The sequence below is a fragment of the Nothobranchius furzeri genome, chromosome 18 (assembly GCF_043380555.1).
Source record: "Nothobranchius furzeri strain GRZ-AD chromosome 18, NfurGRZ-RIMD1, whole genome shotgun sequence".
Lineage (NCBI taxonomy): Eukaryota > Metazoa > Chordata > Actinopteri > Cyprinodontiformes > Nothobranchiidae > Nothobranchius > Nothobranchius furzeri.
Genome location: NC_091758.1, coordinates 31,345,471 through 31,357,754, shown reverse-complemented (window position 1 = coordinate 31,357,754; position 12,284 = coordinate 31,345,471). Strand labels below are relative to the sequence as shown.

The 12,284-nt window shown below is 40.1% G+C and overlaps 2 protein-coding genes across 2 annotated transcripts in view; both read left to right on the top strand.

Moving 5' to 3' along the window:
- The first annotated feature begins 1,343 nt into the window (after window positions 1-1,343).
- kif15 (kinesin family member 15) lies at window positions 1,344-9,355 on the top strand. The gene is made up of 35 exons (XM_015970060.3): window positions 1,344-1,500; window positions 1,717-1,747; window positions 2,012-2,198; window positions 2,280-2,356; window positions 2,440-2,477; window positions 2,567-2,664; window positions 2,764-2,943; window positions 3,058-3,267; window positions 3,367-3,492; window positions 3,581-3,703; window positions 3,785-3,932; window positions 4,033-4,124; window positions 4,199-4,408; window positions 4,513-4,690; window positions 4,783-4,924; window positions 5,030-5,171; window positions 5,250-5,411; window positions 5,479-5,607; window positions 5,677-5,782; window positions 5,848-6,013; window positions 6,096-6,246; window positions 6,326-6,411; window positions 6,516-6,594; window positions 6,756-6,842; window positions 6,947-7,051; window positions 7,128-7,250; window positions 7,415-7,561; window positions 7,641-7,733; window positions 7,845-8,009; window positions 8,078-8,193; window positions 8,274-8,337; window positions 8,415-8,452; window positions 8,541-8,673; window positions 8,906-9,037; window positions 9,134-9,355. Exons 1-35 carry the CDS (start codon window positions 1,482-1,484, stop codon window positions 9,206-9,208), a joined length of 4,158 nt encoding a protein of 1,385 aa, XP_015825546.3. The 5' UTR covers window positions 1,344-1,481; the 3' UTR covers window positions 9,209-9,355.
- Window positions 9,356-9,533: 178 nt separating this feature from the next.
- tdrd9 (tudor domain containing 9) overlaps window positions 9,534-12,284 on the top strand; it is a 38,601-nt gene continuing 35,850 nt past the window's right edge. Inside the window, exon 1 of the mRNA XM_015970055.3 lies at window positions 9,534-10,380. Coding sequence (XP_015825541.3) covers window positions 10,253-10,380 — 128 coding nt within the window. The 5' untranslated portion in view covers window positions 9,534-10,252. The remainder of the gene's footprint in view (window positions 10,381-12,284) is intronic.

The window sequence follows — 12,284 nt, the reverse complement described above, 5'->3', positions numbered from 1 at the left end:
CAACACAAGTTTGAGGGTGGATATTTGTTCTTGTTTTTAATTAAGACAATTTTATTGTGAAGACACCTTACCCACATGCAAACTTAAAACAAATCTGAGTTAAGTTGTGGATGTTCTGTAACTGTGCTGCATCACAAAAAAAGTTGGTTGGACGTATCACAATTCAGAAAAAGGTTTCACAAATCACAAACTATGTGTTGTGGAAATTTGTATGTTTATTAATTCTTGACCATTGATTCAATCAACTGAATGTAATATGTATTGCTCTCTGCCTCTTTGCATGCCCACTTATTCAGACACACCCACACAAGCCACACACACACACACACACACACACACACACACACACACACACACACACACACACACACACCTCTCTCTCTCTCTCTCTCTCTCTCTCTCACTTACATTCCTTTCTTATCTCTTGGTATAAATAAACTGTGACCAGATGTTCGGGCCATTTTGCCTTGTGCATTGTGCCACAGTTACAACTGTTTGACTTGTCTGTTCATTGTCTCCTTTTTCTCTTCGACTACAGGAAACGGGTTATTGATAAACATATTGATAAAATCCTTTACACTATTAGTGTAGAATAATCCAGTACAGGTTTGAAGAGTGTGGATGTTGTAGTTATTTTTTTTACCTAGACCAGTTCCAGCATGGGCCAGATGCTAAAATTCAGCTTCCAGTGAGCTGAATTTATTATTATTTTTTGCACAATCTTCTTTTAAGTGATTGCATTTTAAAAAATTGCCAAAGGAAAACATATCGATTGTTTTGTAGCAAAGAAAAATGTCCAACTGGGCAGTGAAAACATACTATTACACATTTGGTTACTTGGAAATTTCTCCAGATAATTTTAAAGAAACTGATCTTAAACTCTATCTGGCCTCCATAGAAAATTAAAAATGGGCAATAAGAAGTTAACAAAAACGATTAAACTAATAAAATCCTTTAGGTTTATCACTTCTAGGTAAGCAGATCCCCCTTTTTCTCGTTTCCTATATGGTTGTGTGTCGTTTTGATCACTAAGACATCATTGTACTATTGTGTATAAACATGATTTTGAATTTTGTACAGGCATGATGATGATTAATAATAATAATAATAATAATAATAATAATAATAATAATAATAATAATAATAATAATAATAATAATAATAATAATAATAATAATAAAAACTTGGAAATTTATCATTACTGCATGAAGTGCGTATGTAAATATTTTTTTTCCTCTCCAACATCAAAATTTTAATGTTGTTGGTGGGAATGAATAATTGGAAATAAGGTGGGAACACAGTTCCATTTTTTTATTTTACAGCGGACACATTTCAGCGTAACACCGGGTAGTTTTCTGGGGAAGACGACTAGCCCGCCAATTTTAAAGAACAACATAAACAATGTTGTCCGTCCGTCTCTGATTCTGTGACGTGAACAACGTATAAATAGATTTTTAACGATTAATTCTTCGTAGACAACGATGCAAACTACTGGAAAAGGTAGTGAAATGTTCGGTTAATCAACAAATATGCTGTCAGTTAAACTTGATACCGACATTCGTTGTTTCCTTACTTATTTTTTTAGCTAGCTACTGAATATTTGCCTTGGGTTAAAGTTTTAGCACCATAGGATGCGCGATCAATTCATGTGTTGTCTTTTCATTAGTGTCAGTTACAAAAAGTCATTTAACGAACGTTTGAACATTTTGTTACCAGGCTTTGGAGATTCAACCCTCCTTGCTGCAAGGTAAGGTACCTTTAGGCCTCTTTGTCCCTGCTAAATATGCAAAAAGTAGCAATAAAACTAAACTGTAGATGATAATTGTGTCTTCTAGTAACAGCTAATGCAATGCTCCCATGCAAATGTTTTTATTTTTTTCTGAAGCATTTATACTTTCAATCACCAGCTTTATAAGCAACTATCAGGAATGAATTCAACTAATAAACTGTTAGCAATTTTCTTAAAATTTGAATCCTATTTTTTTATGAAAATAATCTGTTGATGTTACAGTGGCGACAGTGATTCAATTAAAGTATTTGTCCGAGTGCGACCTCTGACCCAGGGAACAGGGCTGACCACAGATGGAGATCAGAATCTGTGTCTCTCTGTTACCTCCCCACACACCGTCCGTCTGCTCTCCAAACCAGAACCACGAACCTTCACCTACGATCATGTTGCTGACATGGAGACATCTCAGGTTTGAAACACCGTCATTGCATTAAATACATACATAGGATGTAAACTTTTTGGGGAAAAATGTTTAATTTTTGTGTTCCAGGAGTCTGTATTCAACAGTGTGGCCAAGAATATTGTTGAGTCCTGCATGAATGGATATAATGGTACCATATTTGCTTAGTAAGTGTCATTTTTATGTACAATATTCAATTTGATGGCTTTGTTTTACATGTTGAGCATTGATTATACTTTTTTTCTTGCAGTGGACAAACAGGCTCTGGAAAAACGTTTACAATGCTTGGTGAGAGTTTATAGTTTTCTCAAAAATCTAAAGTTGAGTTTTCTCAAAAAAAAAAAAGTTAAGTGATTTTTTTTTAACCCTCGCTGCAGGACCGTCTGAGTTTGATAACTTCACAGATGAATTCAGGGGGGTAATTCCACGAAGTTTTGAGTACTTGTTTTTTCTCATCAACAGAGAAGTGGAGAAGGTGATTTGTGATGTTTCTTCATCAAAAATATTTCAAACCAATGTTTTTTTTATTGATTTTTCTAATAAATCCTGTGTTTCTTTCCTTTTCTCCCGATAGTCTTCCAAGTCCAAGAGCTTCCTTTGCAAATGTTCATTTATTGAAATTTACAACGAACAAATCTATGATCTTCTGGACACAGCTTCGGCAAGCCTTTTCCTGAGGGAGAACATTAAGAAAGGTGTGTTTGTTGAAGGAGCTGTGGAGAAGTTTGTGAACTCAGCAGCTGAAGCCTACAAGGTATACTATACACCACTGATCCATAGTGACTGCATGTTTTACTCTCTGTAAAATTAGATTATTATTGTGTCAGATCCCAATTATAAGTAAACCCTTACATTTGCGACCATGTAGGTGCTGTCTATGGGCTGGCGTAATCGGCGTGTGGCCTCCACCTCCATGAACCGCGAGTCCTCAAGATCTCACGCTGTGTTCAGCATGACTTTGGAGTCCAAAGAATCTGTCAATGAGGTGGTGAACATCCGAATGTCTCAGCTGAATCTTGTGGATCTGGCAGGATCCGAGAGACAGAAAGACACACACACGGAGGGATCGAGACTCAAGGTAAAGTTTTATGTGTGAATGCTCAAGCTTTGCTGCAATGTCTTTGCAATCATTTCTTTCAGCTTATAACAGTTGCTGTGTGAATGACTTCTTTTGCAGGAAGCCAGCAGCATCAATCGCTCCCTCATGTGCCTGGGCCAGGTGATCATGGCGCTGGTGGATGTGTCTAATGGAAAGCACCGCCACATTTGCTACAGGGATTCTAAACTCACCTTCCTGCTCCGGGTAAGTGATCAAAATGAAATTGTCCTTCGTCAGATTTGGGGAATCTATGTAGAAAATTTGAACAAGTGTGGCTTTGCTGTTACGTCAGGACTCTCTCGGAGGAAATGCTAAGACCTACATCATAGCTAATGTCCACCCTGGTTCAAAGTGTTTTGGAGAAACGTTGTCTACCTTGCAGTTTGCTCAGAGAGCCAAGCTGATCAAAAACAAGGTGTGCTTTATTAAATCCTCTATGTAATGTTTTGGTTTAAGATTCTGGCAGTTGCTGTTTTACCTTGTTGTTATTTTACAGGCTGTCATTAACGAGGACACACAGGGAAATGTGAAGCAGTTGCAGGCTGAAGTGAGGAAACTGAAAGATCAGCTTGCGCAGGCGTTGTCTTTTCACCGAGTGGACTCTGATAGAGACGCAGCACCAGGGGGATCTGAACCCTGCATGGGTAACTATTTACTTTACCTATACCAAACATTTGTTAAATGTTATCTGTGTTAGAGCTGAGGTTTGGCTATGAGTTTATTATTTTAAAATTCTCTCATCAGGTCCATCAGCTGAACTTCAACATGATGTTTCGTATAAAGCAAAGTTAATGTCTGCCGTTCGTCTGTGGAGGAAGCAAGAGGATGAGAAGAAGGTGAAGGGGGTTAATTTATTTATTTTTATTAGCATTCATAGGAAGTTACACAACAGCTTTGTGATTGCACTCAGATGCTGCTGAAGAAGGTGGCGCAGCTGGAAGAAGCCTGGACGCAGAAAGACAAGTTCATCCACTCCAGCAGGATGATCATCAGGTTTCGAGAAGAACACATTTCCCGCCTAGAGAAAAAGCTGAAGGCAGGACAATGCTTGTTGTCGGACGTAGAGTCTCAGGCTTTGATAGAGCAGCTGAAAAAAGAGATCAAGATCTTGAGCGATCAGGTAAAAAATAAAAATTTTCTTTGATTTATTTCTAATTTCTTAAGTCTTTTTTAACTCAGATTAAAGTTACATCTGAAATCAATTTCCCTCCTCTGCACTATAAGGTTGATCATCATCCTAAGATGACTCGATATGCAGCAGAAAACTACAGCCTCAGAGAGGAGAACCGTATGCTACGTTCTCTTGAATCCGTGATGAACGCTGAAGATGTTTGTGCCCAAGTTTCCGCTGAGCTGGAGGAGGCCTTCCAGATGGCACTGGAGTCAGAAAAACTCACAGGAAGTAAGATTATCATCATGACATTAGAAAAAAAAACTCTTGCAAAGTTAAATATTGTTTACATTTACGTGTGACTGTCGCATGCTGCTCCACAGCTTGCACAACCATGTCATCTGCACTGGGAACTGACGCTGATTCTACAGCTACGATCGAAAAGCTGAATTCAAAACTGCTTCAGAAACAGTCCGACTTCACGGCTGCCCTCCAGGCTTTTGAGGAGTACAAAGAAGTTTCAAAGTAACGATAAAATGTTTATTTAAAGTCAAAGTCTGTGATAAATGGTGAATGTGACGGCTGGCTTTAGCCTGGGCTACAGTTTTGTTTTGTCATCTTGTGTTTTAGGAAACAGTTATCCCAACTGGCGTCCGAGAAAAGATACCTTGAAAAGTCCAACAAGCATTTGGAAAATATTTTAGAAGCCACGCATGCTTGTAAAAATCAAGAAGTCTCTGAGCTGAACAGGATTCACGTTGAAACTCTAAAGGTGAGCTCGTTTTCATCTCGGAGGCATTCGTTGCTTGTTGCGATTAGACGTTGATGCAGTTTTTTGCTGTTACACTAGATTCTCTCTACGCCCACCAAATCCTACAACCTGCGCTCCCGCCTTGTGCCGCTCTCCAGTCCACAACATCTGAACGGGAATGACGAGGCTGACATTTGGTCGGAGGAGCCCCCATCTGACATGACTGAGATGGCCCTGACAGAAGAGCTGCATCAAATTCAGGTAATGGAGCGCGGATTGTCCCTTTACTACAAAAAACCAACTATTGACATCAGCTTTTGCTCTTCAGGAGCAAGCGAGTTGTGTCCAAACACGTTTAGATGAAGTGGAGTTGAAGAACAGCAAGCTGCTGCAGCAGATTGCAAAACTCGAGGAGCAGATCGCCATGAAATCCCAAGAATGTGACCACAAAGAGGAGGTAGAGTTTATTCAGATGTAATGATGCTGTGTGTTTATGCTAGCTGCTAACGGTCTGTACCTGATGCAGCTGCTTTCTGCCGAACGAGCTAACAGAAACAAAGATCAGCTCAACTTCCAAGAAAAGATGAGCGTCCTGCAGGAGAAGCTTGAGTCTGAACAGCGAGCTGCAGAAGGTGAGGCTCTGATTGGTTAGTGAATGTCCTGTTTTGACCCTAACCGCTGTTTCCTCTCGATTCAGTTCTGAAGAGCGAAATCCATGATCTGCGCTTGCTGCTGCAGTCGTCAGACAAAGAGCTGGCGTCTGTGAAAAACCAGTTAAAAGACGATCAAAGTGAACATCAGCAAGAAGCGAGTCAGCTCTCCAACAGTCTGATCAGCACTCAGCTCCAACTGGACAAAGTCCAGTAAGTATAAATGAACAGTGTGACGTGTCTGTTGTGGGTATGATGTAGGTTTGTGCTAAAATCGGCTAAATGCTCTTTCTAGGCTGGAGTGGGAACAACTTCTGGAACAAAACCGAACCCTGCAGGATTCCTTCGACCAGCTCCAAGCCGAAGCCAAGTTTGATGCCGACCAGGCCGGTCAGCAGCTGTGTGACAAGCAGCAGGAGATAGAACAGCTGAAAGCAGATATACAGGTAGAGGAAGTAAAATATAGTCTAGTCTAGAAATACCTGTTTTTTGACTCTGGCCCTTAGATTTTTCTTTTTCTTTTAGAATTTGAATCATTCTCTGCAAGCTGAGCGAGAGCGCACAAGCAGTCTGATCTCCCAGTTAAGAGAAAACAAAGAAAGCACTTCGAAGTGAGTTCTTCACAGTTTAAATACTGGATTTGTTTTATTAATAAAACACTTTTGAAGTCCTCCTTTTACCATAAAACTTACACGATTGATCCTTTTTCCTTCAGAGAGCTTCTAGAAACCATGGATCAGAACGCACAGCTCAGAAAACAAGTTTCAGACATGACAGCACAAAATCATCAGCAGGTCGGGACACAACACACACACACACACACACACACACACACACACACACACACACATATGCATACATACATACATATATGCAGATCAGAAAGAATTGCCAGGTTTTCAGTTGCAATGCGTCGTTAAACCTGGTTGTTTTTGTTTTTATTTTTATTTCAAAGTCAACCAAACTCACCGAACTTGAGCAGAGTCTAACCGCTGCCAGTGAAACGATAACAAGCTTGGAACAGAAGATTAAACAGGATAAGGTAAAAAAAAAAAATATATATATATATATATATATATATCTTCAAATAGGACGTCATTACATCTGTTCCTTTTAGAAATACTTTCTACTGTATTTTTCCAACAGGATGTTCTTTTAGACCTCATGAACCAAACCAAAGACCTTCGTAGTGAGCTGAGCCAGAAGGAGGAGACCATTATCCACCTGAGTGATGACATCAGAGACATGATGGTAAGTCACCTGCCCTCTAATGCACCGTATAAAGCACCAAGCTTATAATAATAATAATAATTCTGTTGACTTCCAGGCTAAATATGATGCTGCCTGCAGTGAGAGAGAAAACACCAGGGAGCAAAACCAAAAGATTCAGACAGAAATCTGTGAACTGAAGGAAACTTTAGAGAGAAAAATGACCTCTAACAAGATTGAGGTAGTTTGTTTTTACGTTTTTGTGAAGTCCTTTAAACATCCAACATGTTTTGGTTAATTTGGTTTGTTGATGCACCACATTCTCTTTAGCCCTGAGACAAGAGAGAACAGACTTCTATTCATCTCTCCATTTCTGCTGTAATGAAAATGAATGTTTTTCTGGAGGTGGAGGTGCTGCAGGAGGAGGTCGCGTACGCCACCGAAGAGGTTGACAGGCTGACTAAGGTCTTAGGTGAGCAGAACATCCTCCTCCAAACATCTCAGGAGCAAACGGCTAAGAAGGAGGCCATCATAAGGAGCCTACAGCAGAAGGTGAAGATAGATTTTAAAATGGATTTGGTGTCACATTAGAAGCAATTATTCACTTTTTTCTAAACTTGTTTCATTCCAGGTGCAACAACAACAAGAAGCTGTTGAGAAAACCATCAGAAATGGAGATTTTAAACCCCCTGAGAGTACCGTCACACCTAAATCCCTGGATCGGGTAAAAACTTTGTTTTTATGAATCAAACCTTCTTTTATTTCAGCATCAGAATGTTTTTTGCTCCCGGAATGCATCGGGGGGAATCTTATACATCTTTTCTTTTTCTTTAAGACTCCTCGTGGTTTCGGCAGCTTCAACAGAAACCTGAACGACTTGTTGGAGAGCCAGGAGCAGGAGCTGGAGAGCCGACGCTCCTCCATGATGAGCATGGAGATTCTTCTGGCAGAGCTGAACGCGGAGAGGGCCGCAAAGAACGAGGAAATCCACAGGCTGAAGGCAAGCGCAAATGTTAAACATCAAAACTGGAAAAGTAGAATTATATTTTAATTTTATTTCTAACTCAGACGGAGCTGGCTGACAAGGAGGTTGTCCAGATGGAGATCCAGGGTTTACTAGACACGTTTTACACCAAACAGAGTCAGCTCACAGAGCCCAGGAATAACAGCAATACTAGTAAAAGGTTGGATCCCTTCGTTTAATTTGACTTCAATTCATTTTATAACATGTGAAACAAGTGAAATGGATAAACTTGTCTTTCAGTGAGCTTCATGAAGCCATAAATCAGACTTTGGTGCAAGATCTGCATGAGGAACGGTCTGAGAAGGTGCGTATCTGCTTCTCTGCTCATCTTGTTTACTTTTGAATGATGACGCCAATTTCTGTGTTGTTATTTATCAACAGAACAAAATAATGCAGAAACTGTTTGAGACTCAGAAGAGGTGAGCACCTGTATAGGTTGGTTTAGTGGCCTTTGAGGTAAAATACACGAGCACCTTTGAGGCTGATTGGTGTTTTCCTGCCGGTTAGGCTGCAGGAGCAGGAAACCACTCTGGCCAAGTCCCAGACCTGTGTTCATGAGCTGACCACTGAGCTAAGGAACCGCTGTCTGGAGCTACGAGAGATCAACCAGAGGATTTATGATGAGGAGAAACTACTCCAGGTGAGAAAAGGAAATTTTGAGTGCACAACTGACCCGCTTCAACTAAAAGTTGCTCGACATAAACCTAAAAGTCGCTGATTTGTAAATAAAAAAGAAGACATCAGCCCTTTTGCCCTCTGACGTTTTCAACTGGTGTTAGTCGTTTCAGTTAGTGCACTGGAGCTCGGCTGTCCTTTAACAGAAACCCAAAAACCGGTTTAAAACAACAATAACACAGTTTTCTTTTCTGCAGGAGAATGAGATGCTCCGTCAGCAGAATCTAAAGCTTTCTGAGGAGAACGGGAAACTTGTTGGACACAAGAACCACAAACAGAGGATTGAATATCTGGTTAAGCTGAAAAAGGAAAACACCAGACTTGAAGGAGTAAGGATTCTTCTGTTTGATCTACTTATTTGGGGCAGTATGAAATTCAAGCATGGATCATGTTAATTAACTTTGTCCCTTTTATGTGATTTCAAGGAAAACGAGAAGCTCAGAGCAGAAATTAGCCTAATGCGGGAGAGCTCTGTATGCTCACCGATGGAGACCATGTAAACCTCAAGTGGGACTGAACTCTTGGCAAGAAACCAATTTTTATTTTTCATAGTTTTTGATATAAAGACATATTTTCATATTTGATTTTTGTTCTGTCTTTTTCATGTAAATTAAATGTTACTGGTGAATAAACTGTTGATGATGGTAGTGATGGTTTTTCTTACAAATTAGACTGAGCCGAACATATTCATATTTGTGATGGAAATGTAACATTAGGACTTGGTTACTTTGTAGGTACATTTGGACATTATTCCTTTTTATCTCAGGTTGTAGAATTTGGTTTCCCTGTTGCTTTTGTCTGAACTGTTCTCCTTATTCAAAAAAGACTATTAAATTTTTTTAGTGGTCAGCTTTGAGTAGAGGTGATTGTGTGATTTTGTTGAAAAAACAGCATACATTGTTTCAAGAAATGAATCAAAACAGTGGGAAGAATAATTTAACCTTTAAATTAGGTCTGGGCGATATGGCCTAAAATCAGTATGATATATTGAGAAGTTCACCTCGATAACTATAAATGGACGATAACTACATGTATGTGCAGAAACAAAAGTTGTGCTCTAGGCTGTCACATGTATTGAGGGACATGAACGTTGCCAACCTACGCACATCTTTTCATTTTTTTTATTATCAAATTTATTGACATGGGAATAATTATCTTGATAAGAGTCAGAAATTTCAATAATGATACATTTTTGATTAATTGCCTAACCTTACTTTAAATATTAACATAGGAAAACAAAAGGCTTGAGTTTGCTAAATCAGCCATGAATGACAAACCCTTACTTAGCTCATACATTAGATAAATAAGAACAAAAACATCCTCACATTAGAGTTTTTAAAGTTTATGTCATCCGTTTTAGTATACCATGCTGAATGCTCTTATGGGGATCAGCCTAATCAGTTGTAGTTGCAATATTGAGTCCGACCACTAGAGGGCAACGCGCGCGCCTATGGGACGAAAGCAAACTAGTTTTGTTATCCGTGGCACCGGCACGTGGCAAGGTGCGAACCACCATTCTAGTCTCACCCAGCTCTGGTCGCACCATGGAGAAAGTTATCACTGCTGAACAAATTTCGAATTGGTTCACCCCCACCTCGCCCACTTCTGGGAGCAGCAAACTTATTGAAGACTCTGCAGGAAGAAAGAATGATGGGCCGTCGTTGAAAGAAAGGTAGTAAAGTTAGCGGTTAGCGTAATTGTCACCATAAGCTAATTTGAAATCGAAGCAGCCACAGAAACATGGCGACATTGACTTTTTTTTTTCAAAACGAGCGACAGGCGTGGTATAAAGTTAACGTTTAAATGCTGTTTTTAACAATTGTACATCTGAAAACCTGTATCTGATTTTGTTGTAGTCATTACAAGTGTTTGCCAAATTTTAGTGAAAAATATTATTTAATTTTAAAGTATGAATGGAAATATTTGCCTTGAATCACAATTTACCTTAGAAAAAACCCTTCGTGGATATGTTTTATTTTATTATTAATTTTTTTTTGGTTCGGCTCACCACACCATGAGGTGGTGTTGAGCTAACTTCAATTCAATCTGCGCATGTGCAATACCAATTTGACTACATTGGTGGGTAGAACTGTGGATTTGTAAATAAACATGTGTTTATATAAACATATAAACACATGTTTATATACATGACTATGGGTAGAACACCACCAATCCATGCTACACTTTTGAAAACAAGGTTTTAATTTCTAGAAAACCAGGCGCTAATGCAAACCTGGGCATGCCACATACGGCCCATTGGTTGACTTTGACTGGCCCGCGTAAGGTTAATTGGAAATTACAAAATAAATGTATTTTCTCATTTTTACCTCATGCATGGACTAAGGCTGCATTGCTTTTATTTTGAAGTTGTTTTTTACGTGCACAATGACGCAATACGTATAGCAACAAGTGCCCGCGGTTGCGTGATTGTAGCCCCCAGAAATGGCCGCTCATGCAAAGAAAAAAAAGAAGATGCCAAATGCAGGATTTTCAACAAAAATTGGACTAAGTTTTTTTTTTTTACTGAAGTCGGAGGTAAAGCCGTGTGTTTGGTTTGCGGGGAGGAGATTGCCGTGTTTAAGGACTACAATTTGAGTCGGCATTATGACAAGAAACACTCGGAAAAATACAAGAACTTGTCTGATGCTGAGAGGGCAAGGACATCCGAAGCTTTGCTAATGTGGCAAGGTGGATAAACGAGGGCCCGGGCGGGATTCGATCCCCAGACTCCCGGGTGAGAGTCATACGCTCTAACCAGTCAGCCAAAGGGACATCCCCTTGGCCAAGTAGCCAGGGCGCATGATCAATCGGGACATTGTGACAGGACACTCACACTGTCACACTAGCAAAGTTGCAAAAGCAGCAAGGCTTTTTTCCTAAGCTTCACACATCCAGGGATGCAGCAACCAGGACCAGCTTTGTGATATCTCACAAAATAGCTAAATACAGCAAGCCGTTTTCGGAGGGAGAGTTTGTCAAAGAGTGCATGGTGGACTCTGCCGCACTAATATGCCCTGAAAAAAAGGCGCATTTGAGCAAATCCCGCTGTCCAGGCGAACCGTGACCAGGAGGATCGAGGACATTGTGGGGAACCTGGAGCTTCAGCTGCAACGTGAATTGGCAAGTTATGACTTTTTCTCATTGGCCTTAGACGAGAGCTGTGATGTCCGTGACACAGCCCAGCTGCTCGTATTTGTCCGCGGGATAACGGACTTCAAGCTCACAGAGGAGCTGGCAGTAATGCGGTCGATGAAAGGGACAACGACAGGGAGTGATCTTTTTACAGAGGTAAATGCGTGCATGGACACTCTGGGATTGAAATGGGAGAGACTGTCAGGTGTCACAACAGACGGTTGTCCAAATCTTACAGGGAAAAATGTCGGACTTTTGAAACGCATGCAAGATAAAGTGACAGAAATCGATGCAGATCAAAAATTGGTGTTTTTGCATTGTATTATACACCAACATGTGTTGTGCAAGTCAGTGCTAAAAATCAACCATGTTACTGATGTTGTTACTAAAATAATGAACTTCATCAGGGCACGGGCAATGAATCACAGTTTGTCGCTCTTTTGG